We start from the raw sequence: 17866 nt of genomic DNA on the forward strand, positions 1-17866 counted from the left end.
ATGTGGTATGCTATTATTAGTCATATTACATTATTAGGTATTAATCACATTACAACACTATTATTTTTATGTAGCCTAGGCGTCTTCACTAGTGTATGCAGTAGACATCTCTATCAAATCACAAATATCAAGATTCTAGAGCAGGGGTCAGCAAATGTTTTCTGTGAAAGGCCAGATAATAAATATTTTCAGCTTTGTGGTTTTTATAATCTGTGTTTTAGCTATTCAAACTTTTATGTGTGAAAGCAGCCATGTATGTAAATGAAGGGGCATAATTGTATTCTAATTAAACTTTATTTTTCAAAAACAGTCCTGATTTGTCTGTAGGCTCTGTGACCCAGCTCTAGAGCAAGGTTCAGAGACTTTGCTGTAGGGTCGAGGCAGGTACCACAAATGAATGAAATGAAGTGGCTGAGTAGGAACTGTGACTAGCACAGACCACACACCTTGTCCAAAAGGGGCAGCTACTTCTTACCTATAGTCACTTGTGACTCAGTCATACCAGATCTTGTCATTCAAGAGTAGGTGGGAATTTGGATTTTTATACTGATTTAGATTTGTTAAGGAAATAGAGTGCAGGTCAAGCCACACACCTTTGTGATTTCTTTCCTGATCCACAGCCCTAGTTTAGCAAATTCTGGTATCTGTAAATATAACTATGTATTATGTATAAATAAGAACTGCCTGGAGAATGCCATCAGACATGGCTAGCAACTGGCGAGTGCTCGTGCTCCCACTGACTTTTCCTGTGCTTCTAGTACTCTTTCTCACTGTACCTGGGGAAAGTTTCAGAATTCTTCTCCAAACAGGGCTCAGGAAAGCCACAAGCAACAAATCAGTCATGTCCCTTGATATGTAAGATATTTGTCATCTCTGTTCCAGAGGATTTAAAAAAAAAAATGTTTTGAGGATTAACCTAGAAAGTGGCTTTGGACTTTTTATTATATGGCATTATTCTTAAGTCTAATTAAAAGATGCTTTTAACTAAAAAGTACTTGAGAAAACATGTATTAGAAAGAACAGTATATGTGACAAAAGGTGTATGATTCTCTTAATAGGGCAGTATTAAACTTTAGATTCAAACTTAGGGAATTGGGGCCGGCCCGTGGCTCACTCGGGAGAGTGCGGTGCTGATAACACCAAGGCCCCGGGTTCGGATCCCACATAGGGATGGCCGGTTTGCTCACTGGCTGAGCGTGGTGCTGACAACCCCAAGTCAAGGGTTAAGATCCCCTTACCTGTCATCTTTAAAAAAAAAAAACTTAGGGAATTGGGGCCGGCCCGTGGCTCCCTCGGGAGAGTGCGGGGCTGATAACACCAAGGCCCCGGGTTCGGATCCCACATAGGGATGGCCGGTTTGCTCACTGGCTGAGCGTGGTGCTGACAACACCAAGTCAAGGGTTAAGATCCCCTTACCTGTCATCTTTAAAAAAAAAAAAACTTAGGGAATTGAAGAATATCCACAGTTGGATGTGTTCTCAGAGGTCGTTTAGCAGTATATCTTCCTTGCACAGACCATGAACTTGGATTTCTGCTCTGTTCTATTTCATCAAACCAAGTGCAGAGTAATGTGACTGAACAGTTATAAAGAGGAGATCCTTTTTTTCCTTTCTTTTACTGCTTTGAGCCTGGTATACAGTTACTCTAGAGTAAAATGTGCAGAATTTAGGGATTCTGTATATGAGTATGTGCCATCTGGGATATCTGCACTTCCGGATTGTTTATGTGATATGTTCATGATGAAGCCTAAGTAAAATAGGCTTTGTTGTCCATTTTGATTGCACACAACTTCGCATTTTTTTGTCTTCCCTCTACCCTCTGCAAGTCTAAACGCTATTGTCTTTCAAATTTGACCTTCTCTAAGAATTATGCTCTAACTGTTCTAATTCTCCTTGAACCTTTCTCTTCTCTAAACTTCTTTAGTATTGAGGTCTATACTAGTTTAGCAGCAATGTCATGCTTTATTATGTTCTTTGGTTTAATTTGAGGTATTTTTTTCCCCAAACATTTTCTTTCCCTGCCATCTAGCACAGTAAAGACTGAATGGTATGAACTGAAAGAACACTTTGTTTAAGCAAGCAGCTTAGTACAAGTCTTCATTGAATGCCTTCTATGTGCCAGTTACTAGGGCTCTAAATGTGGATGAAATAGAAAAACGGACCCTGCCTTTGAAGACCAGAGTTTAGTAGAGCAGTTTAAAGTCTAATGGAATTTAAAATTAAAATGTTCTCTTAAGAGTAATCAGTGATGAACATTCACAGTTCTACTAAAAGGAAAGCTCTGCTGAGGCATAGTCCTTTGTTTCAGTCACTGATACATCCCAAGTGCCTGGTACTGTGCCTAGTATACAGTAAGTGATCAGTAAATATTTCTTAAATGAACTTTACAAAGTTTTTTTTTTTTTTTTTTTTTTTTTTTTTTTTTTTTTTTGTCTTTTTTGTCCGTGTCCGGCAACGGATCGCAACCCTCAGTGTTGCCCCCGCACCGGACCGGGGACCGGCAACGGGATCGCAAGCCTCGGTGTTGCTCCCGCGCCTCGCTCAGCCAGCGAGCGGGAGCCGGTCTGCATGTGGGATCCGAACCCTCGGGCGGGAGCGCCGCCGCGCTTCCCAAGCGGCGCACCATCCAGTGCGCCACCGGGCCGGCCCCAACTTTACAAAGTTTTTATGTAAGGTCATTCTTTCAGGACTGTGAGTGTAGGCAAACCATGGTGCATACCTTCTACCTCCTTTATGTGTTTCTCCCACTCTTGTACCCCAGAGAAATCAGTCTTGAGTATCCTTTGAGAAATATTATATGTACTGTATTTTTTTATACAAATTATAGCCTATTAGTTTTTTTTCTCTTAAAAATATAGCAGATACTTCCATATCAGTACATAGTCATATTATTTTTAAAGAATACATAGTAATTTATTATTTGGACATATTGTAGTTTATTTAATCAGAACCCTTTTTATGGACAGTTAGGTTATTGTTGATCTTTTGCTTTTATAAACAGTACTGCAATAAATGCGCTCGCTCAGCAATCATTTTGCAACCTCTGCAGGTAGGAATTTTAGCATACATTTCTAAAAGTGGAATTCCTGTAAGGGTCAAAGGGTTTATGCATTTGTAATTTTGATAGGTATTACCAAATTGCCCTCTACAGAGAGTACGAGTGTGCCATTTTGTTACACTCTTACTAACGTCATATTTTTTCAAAATGATTGATCTTTTCTGATTTGATAGGCAAAAAATATCTCTTGTGGCTTTAATTTGTATTTCTCTTATGTGACTAAGTTGGAACATCATTTTATGTTAATGAGCTAGTTTTATTTCCTTTTATGCGTTCTGTTTTCATAACATTTGCCCATTTTTCTATTTGGCTATTGATCTTTAGCCTATTGATATATAGGAGCTCTTTATATATTAAGAAAATCATTTCTTGGCTATTTTTGCCTGTTTATATTTTCATGTGTATTATAGAATCAACTTGTCTAGTTACCAACTCCACTCAACTAAAGAAACAATCTCGTTGGCCTTTTTATTTTGATTGTATTAAACTCTTAGCTGAACATAAGGAGAACTGACATTTCCATGATGTTTGGTCTTAGTTCCCAAGAATATAGTATGTCTTTACATGTTTAAATCTTCTTTTGTAGCCTTTAATAGCACTTGAAAGTTTTTCTTCATGTAGACAACGCACAAATGAGAATCTTACTAGATATTGTTGTAAATGGGGTGTTTGTTTATATTTGTATAAGTTATTAATTACTGTGATTTCATTTTGTAGCTAGCATTTTCTTAATTCGTTTATTGCTTGGGATGTATTTTCCCTTGTTGATTTGAATATAGATAATCATATCATCTGCAAAAAGATTTATTTCTTAAAAAATTTTATATCTCATTTTTTTCTAATTAAGGCTGCTCTATCGTGCAACTCCAGAAGGCACTACTGTGTTGGCCATTGCATCCAGAATAATGTCGAGTAATTGGATAAAAGGATATCCTTTTCTAATTCTTAGAATATGATGTTGGCTTTGGAGTTGAGACAGATCTATATTTTATTTGGTTGAGGAAGTAGCCACCTATTCCCCTTTTATTGAGGTTTTTATTATGAAAGGATGTTGTATTTTATAAAATATTTTTGTGTCACCAGAGTGGTGACTCTTGGTTTTTTTTTTGTTTTGTTTTGTTTGCTCTATGAAAATGGTGACTTTTAAGTATAAGTATTTATATGTTGAGATGTCCTTCTATGCCCAGAATAAGTTCTACTTGGTCATGGAATGTTATTCTTTTAATATGCTGCCGAATTTGGATTTTATTTTCTTATATTTAAGAATTTTGAATTGATTTTCAGATTTGAGATTGGTTTGTATATGTGTGCATTTTCTTTTTGGGTTTTGATACATATTGTTCTATGAAGCTTTTCTTTTTCTATGCTCTTAAACAATTTAAAGTATATTAAAAGTATTCATTCCTTAATTGTTTGGTAGAATTCTCCTTGGAAACTCTCTGTGTTTTCTTGAGAGATAATTTTTTTGACAACTTCCTTTATACCTTCCATGGTTTGTTTAGCTTTTTTACCACTTCCTAGATTGAATTTGGTAATTAATATTATTCAAAAAAAAAAAAAACTATTCATTTAATTTAGATTTTCTAATTTATTTGCCTGGAATTGAACAACATAATCTTTTATCTTCATCAGTATCAGTGGCTATTTTCTCGTCATTTTTTGAGGGTACTTCAAAAAGTTCATGGAAAGATTTGTACTATATTTTAATTCTGTTTTTCCATGAATTTTTTGAAGTGTTCTCTTATTTAAAGTGTCTTGAAAAAATAAATGACATGTTAAAAATATTCTAGAATGTCTTTTTAGAAAATACGCCAAAAGGAGGATCTGCTTCACTAACATTCATATTTTATTAAAATATCAATTATTTATAAGATAACTATAGTAAAACCAAGAAGTTTAAGTTAAACATTTCCTTTCTGATCACTTTCTTCTTTTTCGACAGGCCCCGAAGAAGAAAGTGAGGATGATTCTCATCTCGAGGGCAGAGATCCTGACACTTGGCATGTTGGTTTTAAGATTTCGTGGGACATAGAGACACCTGGCTTGGCAATACCCCTTCACCAAGGAGACTGCTATTTTATGCTTGGTAATGTTAGGAGAATCAAAATTATATTGTTGCTCTAGTGTCTAGATTTAGATTATTGGGTACTTATTTTGAATATGTCTTTACAAATAAATTTTTTGAGTATTTTATATTAATAGCGAAACTTCTGTATAAGAACACGTAACTAGTTTTTTGGTGGTTTTTTTTTTTTTTGAGATATTGCTAAATTTTTAAAAGTTGCTTCTCTTTTCATTCTAATTGTTTATGGAGTTCCCCAAATGTACTAAACAATTTTCAGGATTCTTCATCAGAGCTACTAAATCATCTAAATCAACAGTGTAACTTTCTAAGATACTGCTCTGTCTGTGTAAGTTTTTAGCAGTGAGAGAGTTTTTCTAGTTTTGAATTTTGTTTCTTCTCATGAACAGCTGACCCGACAATAGGGCTTTTCTCTCTCCTTGTCATTTAGTTCTTTGGGAAGCAATATTTCAGCTGGGGTTAGGCTAACTGAAGCTATGGAGTTTATGGTGCTTTGTTTTTTTGTTTCTTTGCTCTAAGTTTTTTGTATTGTTTTTTTGGACTTGCTGCTTATATTCTGATGCACAGTGTGCAAACACTATCCTTTTTTACTCACAAGCTTCTTTGGGTTTTGGTTTATTTTCTCCTTGACTCTAGCTCCTGATTATTCAGGGTTTATCTCACTCCCGTGGGCCTGGGGGAAATCAACTCATATGTTGGTTTTAGAGCCTGGAAGAACCAAGGCTCAAGCCCGGTATTTATGATAAGAATTAATTCCCAGTTGGTTGGATATTCATAGACATTGGCCTGTCATAGAGACTCCACTATGTTACAGGCACTGTGTAAGGTTCTGGGGGAGATATTGGAGATGGGTAAATCTTGGTCCTTGCCTTCTCAGAATCCTTTATTTATGTACTATTTCTCTCTAAATAAGTTCATTTTTTTTTCTTTCTTTGAAATAAATTCATTTTAAAAGAGGATTTTATATCACTATCTTAAATGGAAAACATGTATCTCTTGGCATAATTAGAAGGATTTTGTAAATACAAATATAGAAAAACTAAAAGGTATTAAGTGCCTGCTATTGTAGTTTGCTGGAGATCCAGAATCTGAGTCCCCTTCTGTCTTTGTTAAAAACAGAGATTAGTAACTGTTAGAGAGGTGTTAACTGTATGATTGTACCAATCTGAGACTTTCTCCTTAATGTCTGAAGGAGGATGGGAAGATCACTGTGTAGGGACTTTTTCTCACAGTGTGATTCAGTGATATCTAATGCTGTATCCCTTTACCTCTGAAATTCTTCTCATGGGGTGATTCCTGCATTTGTTGAACAGTGATCCGAGTAAGCCCTTAACCTCTTGCCTTTTATTTGCATGTTGCTTTACAATTTACAAATCAGTTTCACATAAGCAATCTCATTCAGTTTCCAAAGAACCTTGTGAGGGAGGTGGCAGAGATTATTAAGTAATTTGCCCAAAATCCCTCCGTCTGAGGCAGAACAGGGACCAGAATGGGTTGCAGGCTTCACATGCAGTGCTGTTCCCACTCAAAATGGAACCATTTCAACTTGATCCCAATACAGTGTAATCTCTCATGTGAAAATGTTTTTAGGGCTGAGGTCAACTCTTCTCCTTTCTCTCTCCTGCCTGACCTCAGGAACTAAGTTTCTATTCTGAAATCTCTGCTCTATCAAGTGTAATTTTTTTTTTTATGCACCACCCAAATATTTGGATATTTGACCTGAGTCTAAATGGGTGTTAACTTAGCCAATAAATCACTTTCCTTTCGATACTTTGTTCAGGAGTTTTTATTAGCAATTTGCATCTTTAAAAGAAATGTGATCTGGAATAGTGCCCTTTTAAATAGATTTATTAGTTTTTTTCTGTATATAAAAGTAGTAAATATATATTGTAAAAGTTCAGCTGTATTCCACATATTTACTAGCATTTTATGTGTTCTCATTAAAAAAGCAGTGAGTACTCATTGCAGAGAAAGAAACTCAGAAAAGTATCAAACAAAAAAAAATATATAAAAATTAGGTGTATGCCTGATTTAATATATTCTTTTTCAGTCTTTTTTTCTATCTCTCTCTCTCTCTATCTGGAATGATAGTAGTAATATGAATGATAACCACATTTATTAAGGACCAATAACAAGTCAAGCATTCTTTTAATCTTCTCAGTGACTCTGAGAAGCAAATATTAGCTGTATTGCAAAAGAGGAAATCAGAGTTAGATTGATGTGGTTACTTAGCCACGGTAACACAGCTAATAAGAAGTATGGATTGGATCTTGTCATTTTATCCCACTTGGGATGTGATACTCCATGTCAGCCCACCCTGCTGCCCCCGATATGGATGCCCTCCTCATCGCACTCAAGCACTGACCCCTGCTCTGGGCTTCTGTGCCCCCTTCTCTCTGCCATAGCATGATGTGTCTGCCTTACCTAATGGCTTTAGAACTAAATTGTTCAGGAAGGGGAAAAAAAAGATGACCATGTTCTGTTTGTTTCTTTTCTTTTCCATTTCTTTTTAAAGTTATGGTTTTCTCAGTGTTTAAGAAATGGATTAATAATGAAAATATTATATATAAATTATCCATTTGACATATGTTATAATGAATATGCATTTTTAAATATACATCGGGTCCCTTTAGCTATTGTATGTGATAAACAGAGGAAATTAGTGTTATTATTTTATAAGAGCTGATATTCAAGGTATAAAGTCTACTCCTGATTTTCCAACTCCTGCCTTCAGATATAGGTGAAATAGTTGGTATCTTACTGAACTCTACCACAAAGTTTGCATTTAGAGTGTATTTTCTTACTAAGATGTTACATTTGATTTCTAAAATGCATCTTCCCCATCTCTTCTCTAAAAAACAAAACAAAACAGAAAAACAGGCAAAAGTAAAAAGTAACTGTGGTCAAATGCTGCCTTTTCTCTTTACTTTTAAATCCAAATGGTGCAAGGAACTCCATGGAGAGACCTCAGCTCCGTGCTGATATCTGAAATCTGAACTTCATAGCACTTATGAAAAGGAAACAGTTTAGCTCAATTTATAATAATATATTGGTCTGCAGAGGAAGTGCAGACTGAACCCTGCTGTCTCAAGTAAATACTCCAGGGGTGTCTGATGGAGAACGTGTCGGGTGCCTGTAATAAATCCACTGCCCGTGGAAGTGAGTGAAGGCCCTGCTGGCAGTGCCTGAGGACACGCTTAACTGAAGTTGTCATGGTTTTACTTTTAAATTGGAATCTGTGCCCTAATCTCAGAGTTAGACATGACCAGATTTGCAAACAGATTTACAGTTTTCACTAATTTTCCAACCAGGACTTCAAAACACACTTAGAGAAAAAAAAAAATGCACTCTGGTCTTTCTCAGAGTAGGATGATTTACTTTGCCACAGATGTTTTCCATAGACTGAATGTAACTAGGGAGTTAGCAACTTAAAATGACTTGGAGACAAACTGGGTTTTTTGTGGAATAGATTATACAGTTCAAGGGACATCAACCAAATTATATTCATTAAGCAGGAGCTGGGTGTGGAAGTGGGATGTTTCAGGACAAAGGTGAGTACTAGGGAAACGTTTGGGGCAAACCCCATTTTTCCTCCCCTTAATTTATTACTATTATTTTTTACGTGTCACTGTTCATGACTGTGTTCTCTCTGGTCTCTTTACTTTTGTTTCCTTAAACCCAACTAAATCTCAGTTTTAAATGTCTTGTTACTATAACAAACAGCCGTCTCAAAGCTTCAATTGCCAAGTAAAAATTCCACCGCAAAAAAAGAAAAAAGCGATATACATTGAAATGCATGGCATTTGTTTTTTGGTTTTGCTTTACCTCACCAATAGTAGTGGGTAGAGAAATGACAAGGCCGTGGGATTGGGTGACCAGGTGCCAGACTCACTGCATTGTCTCCACCACCTCTCTGAGTCTCTGCCTCCACTGTCAAATAGGTGCATAACGATACTTCCTTCCCAGGGTTACTTTGAGGACAATAAGAACATACATGGGAAAGTGCTGTGTAAGCTACGATCTGAACGTGAGGACTCATTATGAAGAATGGGACTTGGCTTATGCATATTGAACAGCCAATGAGCCGAGTGGGTGATAAAAGAGCGCTGAATGTTGTGTTCTTATTCTGCTTCATGCCCTGAGCTTTCCAGCTTTGTACCTAGCTGTTCCACATGTGTGTTTCCGTAGCCACATCAAGGAACTACAGGAAAGGGAAATGTCACCAATTGATTCTCGAGGGTGAGAAGAGTTCACATCTGGCCATTGCTGAATCAGAGCTCTGTGATAACTATTACTTTGGTTGAAGCTGCCTTTACTTAGAGAGCCTGGTCAGCAGTTTTTTTTATAGATTATTTCACCTTCCTTGAAATACCTATGACTTAGATGAAGCAAGACCCAGAACACTGAACATTTGATATGATATAACCTGAAAATACGCCATGCTTCTGTTTTTCAGGTCAACATGGGCACTCTAGTTAGACTCTGTACCCATGTCAGCAGGAGGAACAAAGGCCTCTAGGAGTTTAAAGTCTCTTAATTGGGGGTTCATGTGGGATTAACCTGGAGACTGTGTTATCTTTATAAATTCTCCAGGTGTCCCTCAGTCCTGCCCTGATTTAGATATTTTGTTCAAAGGAAAGGCTTTTGTTATTTCTTCCTTTGACCCCATTCCCTTCCTCTCCCAACCTCTGACCAACTCAAGTAAAAAGTACATATAATTTATGGCTTAATCATAAATTTGAAATAATTATGCTTTATTACCTCTCATGGGTCTTGAAATGTAGGTGCTATGTTCTGCTTTTTGCCGAGGCAAGGGAATAATACAGAAACAGTAATAAATTATAACTTCAGGCTGCAGTCGGTAAGCTTGAGGAATTGCCATTTAAGTGGAAAGTGCTTGAACAGCCAAATGAGCACCTGTCATGTTTATTTTCACTTTGAGAAGTAGAAACATGACAGTATAGTTTCAACTGCTTGTCCAAAGTGAACTTATTGTGTTCTTATCTTCTTAGCAACTGCAGTATTTGCTTCTTGCATTTCACATTTTTTGCAGGGGTGAGAAGATCTCTCTCCTCCAGAAACTTTCACTCCAAAATATGCCCCCAAATGCTGACATTTTCAAATTTGTGCTTTTTGACTTGATACCTGATTTTTTTTTTTTTTTTTAATTTAGTAGAATTAGGGAGGGAGCCATGACTTCTGCAATATGCTCTGAGGTTGGGGATCTGAGTGTGTTCTTGGGCACTTGAAAGGCTTTATGTCTTTCTTACACATTCTTTCTTACACATCTGGGCTTTTTGCTCATTTCTGTATCATCTGTGTGTTGAACTTTACTTGAAATACATGTGATGAGTACCTACTGAGGGCTAGGCACTGTGCTGGAAGCTTTGATGTGTTTTATTTACTCCTCATTACAAGACTATCAGGTAGTAGTCCTCTCACTCTGACACTCACTTTTTTTCCAGAGAAGAAAATTGATGGGATTTGACTGCTAATGGAAATAGGGTTTCTTTTAAGGGTATGAAAATGCTCTAAAATTAGTTTGCAGAAATGGTTGCACAACCTTGTGAACATACTAAAACACATTGAATTATATACTTTAAATGAATGAATTGAATGGTATGTGAACTAGGTCTCAATAAAGCTCAAAAGAGGAAAATGAGGCTTACAGAGATGTAACACATTGTTCAGGGTGACATACCTAGGGAAGCTTGTGTTTGAATCCAAGTTTTTCTAAGACTAAAGCTGTTCTTTCTTCTACTGACCCATGGTGTCCCTACCAATTCTATAGTCGTGGTATCCTTTTTCTTTAAAAATGTAAGAGAAGATAAATAACAAGTAATAGATGAATACACATGTCTTCTCATTCAAAGAATATGGAACTACACAGAATAAAATGTAGTTCTCTTTTACCTTGCTCTCCCATCTGATCCTTTTATATGTTTTAGCTTAAATATAATTATATTAATATATTTTTATACATGTTGCTGTTGGGTTTTAAAAATATATATAAACGGGACTTTATTATGCACATTACTGTAGTAATTGCTTTTCTTCTTTTTGTACTAAATAATATGTCCCCCAAATTTTTCATGTCAGTACCTCATTTATATTATTATTGTTATTAGAAAAATAATACATGTACTAGGAAATAAAAATTTAAACAGTTGAGGAAAATCTAAAATGGAAAGTGAAAAACTTCCTCCCATTGATCTCCAAGTTTCATTTCTAAAAGGCAACTACTTTTCACTATATTTGCATTTTGGTTTTTGTTTACCTCTATAACACTTCAACATATGCTTATACTTTTTCTTCATCTAACAACTTTTAGTACTGTTAGTTGTTTCTCCATTAAGAAAAGTGTGATTAACTATTACATTACCTTTCACTCTTGCTAAGTTTTGCTAGTTAATATTTACTTTTAGTTTTAGTTTTTTAAAAATAATTTGCTTATCTTAAGAAATGATTTTTGGATACTTTCTCTTGACTTTTAGTATAGAAGATGGGTAGTGAATGTTCTCTTTCAGCTGTATCATTACCCTGACATTGTTGAGGTTTATAACTTTACACACAGATCTATAATTTTGATAAAGCTAGCACACTTTAGGGCCGGCCCGGTGGCGTACTGCTACAGTGCGCCGTTTGGGAGCGTGGTGGCGCTCCCGCCGAGGGTTCGGATCCCACATGCAGACCGGTTCCCGCTCACTGGCTGAGCGAGGTGCGGGTGTGACACTGAGGGTTGCGATCCCGTTGCCGGTCCCGGTCCAGTACGGGCATGACACTGAGGGTTGCGATCCGTTGCCGGACACGAAAAAAAGACAAAAAGGAAAAAAAAAAAAGAAAAAGCTAGCACACTTTATACGTTGACCCTGAAATTTTAAAGCCAGTATATAACAATGCTTATGTACGTATTACTTATTACAGAACCAGGTAGAGTGACTGGATTCATAAATAGAAGATGTAACCCATTGTAATCACTAAACCTGTGTCAGTCAATGGGGAATGTTACAAATGTCAGGTCAAGGTTTTATACTTCATTGAAGTCTCAGAATCATGCCACATTTTAGCTTGCTTTGTATTTGAACTATGACTTTCTTGTGCAGCTTTCTCTTTTCCCCTGGAATTTATAATTGCCTTTGTTTATTCTTAATGAACAGAAGAAGCATGCTATAGTGATACCTCTATGTCACCAGATGTTTTGTCATATGACTTGTTTAACGTTTTGATAGATACTGACATTTTTAAACCCCATCTAGCACTATTATCATACTGGGATTTCTTCTCATTAAACTCCTTTGCCAATTCCATTTTTACTCGGATCTGTTGTGTTTCTGTTCTTGGAGTTTTCTAAAAACTCTGTCTTCTATAAATTTTATAAAAATTCTGTCTATTATAGTTTAGATTTCAAAGGACAGTGACTGTTTTAGCTTTGTATTCTCCATAGCATCTAATACAGTAGTTTAAACATGTGAGGTGCTGAAAAAGTAATTGTTGAATTATTGAGTGAATGAATGAACGAAAGATTGGCTTTTCTTTCATGTCATGGCAATATGACTTAACCATATAGGCAAAAGGAAATATTTATTCTGTCCTTGAAAGGTCCTGACTGGGAAAGGTTTTAAGTTCCTCCCCAAATAGATGGCCATTCACCTAGTGCTTACAGATCTCCAGAGACAGAATTTAGAATCTTCTCCTATAGCCTATTTATATATACATGCTTTATTTCCTTATATGTAGTCTAAACCATGTGGCATCATAGAATTTTCCAAATTGATGCAGTATCTGGATCAGTCTGTACCTTCTTTTCTAAATCTTTTATAGGAAAATCAGTGAAGGTAAAAATAATGTCTTGATTTCTTTTAAGCTGAGGATGGATGTGTTACTGTGAATTGTGAGAGCTTTTTTTTTCTCTCATGTTTCATTCAATCAGAATCACTCTGCATTGGGGTAGTTCTGCATCTGGGTTGGGTGGGTGGAATTTTTCCCATTGGCTAGCAGTCATAATATGCCCTCATTGGCTCTTTCTCTAAGTAACATTATTCCTAAAAGCATGAGCATAGGGAAGAATTTTTCAGGCCTTTATTTAGGTTGTATATCCTGTGTATAGTATTTGCCACTCTGTAAAGACAGTGGAAAAATGACTATGAAAGAAACCATTTTTTTCCCCAGTTGATCCTTATTGAAGGTTTGAACTCAGGACTAGACCAAGAATGAGTTTGACATACTGATTCAGTCAGTGCCTGCAGGAGATTTCAAGGCCAGACTATATACCCCATGCTGGAAGACTCATTAGACTTTGTTTTCTAGGCCCAATAAACATCTTAAATATTTTTTAAAAATATAAATTATAGTCCTTGGTCAATTTATTATAGCAACTTTGTAGTCTGTCCTAAAATTGCTTTAGGTACAAACCTTTTTCCTTATCTTTGTTCACACTGTTCTCTTCACCTTGTCATGTTTTCCCCCTCATCTAGGTATATGTATAACCCACTTATTCAAGGGTGATGTAAAAATATTTAGTACTCACAGTGGCATGGGGTACCAAGCAATTAATGCAGATGTCATGACTCTTTTTCCCCTTGGGACTACATTGGTATGTAGTCCCCTTGGGACTACTTTCTATTGGTATAGAAGTCTTATCTTACTTACTAAAGCTAAATTTTTTGAGAGACAGTACTGTATTATGTATATTCTTGTATTACACACAGCACTTAAAGCCTTGCACATAAAGAAACCTACCACAAATTTGGAGAGAGCATCCTTTTTCCCTCCCTAGGAATTAGCCAGTAACAATAGCCATCCTTCTCAATTGCTAATGGAAAACTGGGTGTGAGGTAGAAATGAGTCAATAGGGAGGTGAGAAGGTATATGAAGAAACAGAAATTAGATGGGCCGGCCTGTGGCTTACTCGGGAGAGTGTGGTGCTGACAACACCAAGGCCACGGGTTCGGATCCCATATAGGGATGGCCGGTTAGCTCACTGGGTGAGCGTGGTGCTGACAACACCAAGGCCACGGGTTCGGATCCCATATAGGGATGGCCGGTTAGCTCACTGGGTGAGCGTGGTGCTGACAACACCAAGGCCACGGGTTCGGATCCCATATAGGGATGGCCGGTTAGCTCACTGGGTGAGCGTGGTGCTGACAACACCAAGGCCACGGGTTCGGATCCCATATAGGGATGGCCGGTTAGCTCACTGGGTGAGCGTGGTGCTGACAACACCAAGTCAAGGGTTAAGATCCCCTTACCGGTCATCTTTAAAAAAAAAAAAAAAAGAAACAGAAATTAGAGGTTTAAGTGGCTGCTTCTGTTTTATTCATTAAGTTTATTTGGGAAGTTCTTTTTCCCACAGTTTACTGGAGCAGCAGGCAGAAATGATGGCTCTGCATGTACAAAGGGGGAAAAGAAGAAAACTACTTCACTCAACTTTTCCGTCCACCCAACGTCTGTCCCTTTTCATCTTTCCATTTCCCCAACCCCCCATGCCCTCCACCCTCTCGGGTAGAGTTGCAACCTGGAAGAGTAAAAGTGGAAGGTAGCCCTTGACAAAGTGGGGTTAAGGATCTTTTTGCATATTTAGAAAGCAAAAATGAATTATTGACCTCAAGAATCTATTTTCTTTAAAACTCTACAGCAAACTAAGCATTCCACAAAAGATAATTTTTTAAAAAGGGGGAGAGAGAGAAGGGAAGCTGTGTATGTTGAGGTGATCTTTACCTCTATTTGTTTTTATAAAAGAGTTTTTATTTCCATGGAAAATTATATTTGGGGAAAGATTTACAAACCTAACCAAAGCTCTTACTGCCTTCACCGATGGCTGAGTGTCATCCTGTTAATTTGGTGAATGAGTACCTCTTTTCTATGAATCTCTACATTGAGTATTTCCATCAGTATCTTTAAAATGTAATGATACTTACTGTTTTATTTTTTATTGCTGAGTACAAATGTAATAATAGAAGACTAAAAGAAGCCACCAGTTTTAAGATGCATTCTAATTTTAGAGATGTTAAATGTGAAAAAAAAAATATGTACCTTAGAATTGATGAAATATGATACGTGCTCATTGTAAGGAATTTATAAACAATAGGAAAATGTGAAGAAGAGATAATATTATTTATAACTATTTGGTCTAATTCCTTTTAGCATTTCATTTTATACTTGGTAATAAGTTTATTTATTTATTTTTAGAAAGCTAATGCCATATTTTTATAAAGTTTCATATCCTGTTTTTTCCCCCAATACCTTTGTATCCTGAGCATTTTTTCTTATCATTATATATTCCTTGAAAATATAATTTTGAAAAACTGGTTTAAAAATTAATTCTCTACTTTCAAGCAAGGTTGTGGAATACATGTTTCCAGTGCTTGTCCTTTCACAGAAACATCAATTTGAACACCTATCCACACATGAAAATACTTCATAAGAGCTAAAGAATCCAAGTGAGAGATTACAACACCTGGGGGGAACACAGAAATAAGAAAAGACAGTTGAAGAAGATATGAAGAACAGTTTCATTTGACCCACGTCACTCCTTCTCAAGCCTGGGAAGCACAGCACCAAGAGGGATACCCTCCACATGGGAGAAGAAGAGTGAGGTGAGTACCTGACTTCATTGTGGACCCAGAAACCAGCCTACTCTAATGAACCCTGGTGCCATGCTGTCCTCTGCAAACCAAAGCTTCAGGTAGGACCCACAGACCCAAGCTCCAGATCCACTGTAGCATCAGGCCTGCCTACACTGACACAGGCCCCAGTCTGGCCTCTGTGGACCAAGACTCAAGGCCAACCCCTGAGGCCCCAGGATCCAGGCATGCCTCTGTGGACCCAGGCTCCAAGACAGCCCAGTGTCAGGCCAGCCCCTATGGCCTCAGTCTTCAGTGGATACAGTGTCCAGGCATGCTCCAGAAGACCTGGTGTCCATGTCTGCCCCTGTGGACCCAGGCTCCAGGCCACCTCCCATGAACCCAGGACCAAGGCCTACCCCTGTGGACTCAGGATTCAGGCCCACCCCAGCACTATACCCACCTTGTGGACTCAGTTGCCAGGTCCACCCTGGTGGAGCCAGGTTCTAGGCCCATCCTCATGGACCGAGATGTCAGGCTTGCCTACCAGCTGACCCAAACTCCAGACCAACCCACTCAAGGAATCCAGTAGCAAGCCAGACTATGGATCCGACCAGATGGCCCATGCATAATCTCTTGATGGGCTGATTGGTGAAAGGATTTCCCTGCTGAGCCCAATCTGTAATGACTGGAAGAGATTTCTCCTTCAGGTATGCAGACACCAACACAAGGCCACAAGGACCATGAATAATCAGGGAAACATGATCGCACCAAAGGAACAAAATAAAACACAAGTAACTGACCTAAAGAAATGGAAATCTATGAATTTAAAATAATCATCTTAAAGCTTAGTGAGCTACAAAAGAACTACTAAACTAAATCAGGGAAGCAATATATGAACAAATTGAGAAGTTCAACAAAGAGATAGAAATCATAAAAAAGAACCAAACAGGAATTTTAGAGCTGAAGGACACAATGACTGAACTGAAATATTTCATAGAAAGCTTCAATGATAGACTCAGTCAAGCAGAAGAAAGAATCAGTGAACGCAAAGGCAGATCATTTGAAATTACCCATTTAAAGGAACAACAACAACAACAAAAGAATGAGAAAGAGTGAAGAAAGCCTATGGGATTTTTGGGACATCACCAAGCAAACTAATATATTCAGACTGGGTTTCTGAAAGGAGCAGAGAGAGAAAAAGGAGCAGAAACTTTATATTAGAAAAACATTGACAAAACATTTCTTCCTAAATTTGGAGTGGAAAATGAACATTCAGATTTATAAAGACCAAAGAACCCCAAATAGATTAACAATAAGGGTATATTCACAAAGACAACATTATATTCAAGTTCTTTAAAGTCAAAGACAAGGTGAGGATTTTGAAAGCAGCAAGAGAAAAGCAAATCATCACATATAAGGGGACCTTCATAAGACTATTGGTGGATTTCTCAGCAGAAACCTTGCAGGCCAGAAGAAAGTGGATGAAAAAAGTGCTGAAAGAAAAAAGCTGCCAACCAGGAACACTCTGTCTGCAAGGCTGTCCTGAGGAAATAAAGGAGATATAAAGACTTTCCCAAACAAACAAAAGCTGTGTGAGTTAATCACCACTAGATCTGCCTACAAGAATTGTTAAAGGGAGTTCTTAAAGTTGAAATGAAAGGACACTAACTGACAACATGAAAACATATGAAAGTATAAAACTCACTGTAAAGGTAAGAATATACTCAAATTCTGAATGCTCTAACACTGTAATTTTGTTGCATAAATTACTTTTAGCTCATATAGAAGTTAAAAGACAAAGTATTAAAAATAATTATAGCTATAATAATTTGTTAATATTACACAGTATATAAGAGATGTGAATTGTGACACACATAAGCTAAAAATGGGGGATGGAAAAATCTATAATATGCAAGTGGTAACCAAAAGAGAGTAGGGATAGCTATAGTTAGATAAGACAGACCTGAAGTCTAAAATTGTCACAAGATACAAAGATTATTGCATAACAATAAAGAGGTTAATTCATCAAGAGGATGTAACAATTGTAAATATAAATTTGCCCAACACTGGAGCACCTAAGTATATAAAGCAAATATGAACAGAATTGTAGGGAGAAATAGATGGCATTATAATAATAGTAGGGGACTTCAGTACCTCACTT

At 37.1% G+C, this 17866-nt stretch overlaps 1 protein-coding gene across 1 annotated transcript in view; it reads left to right on the plus strand.

Annotated features, from left to right (window-relative positions):
* The first annotated feature begins 4994 nt into the window (after positions 1-4994).
* Positions 4995-17866, plus strand: part of LOC103588445 (alpha-ketoglutarate-dependent dioxygenase FTO-like) — a 242470-nt gene continuing 229598 nt past the window's right edge. The window contains exon 1 of the mRNA XM_008570123.1: positions 4995-5143. Within this exon, the coding sequence (XP_008568345.1) occupies positions 5137-5143 (7 nt within the window). The 5' untranslated portion in view covers positions 4995-5136. The remainder of the gene's footprint in view (positions 5144-17866) is intronic.

The sequence above is a fragment of the Galeopterus variegatus genome, unplaced genomic scaffold (assembly GCF_000696425.1).
Source record: "Galeopterus variegatus unplaced genomic scaffold, G_variegatus-3.0.2 Scaffold32, whole genome shotgun sequence".
In the NCBI taxonomy this organism is placed as follows: Eukaryota; Metazoa; Chordata; class Mammalia; order Dermoptera; family Cynocephalidae; genus Galeopterus; species Galeopterus variegatus.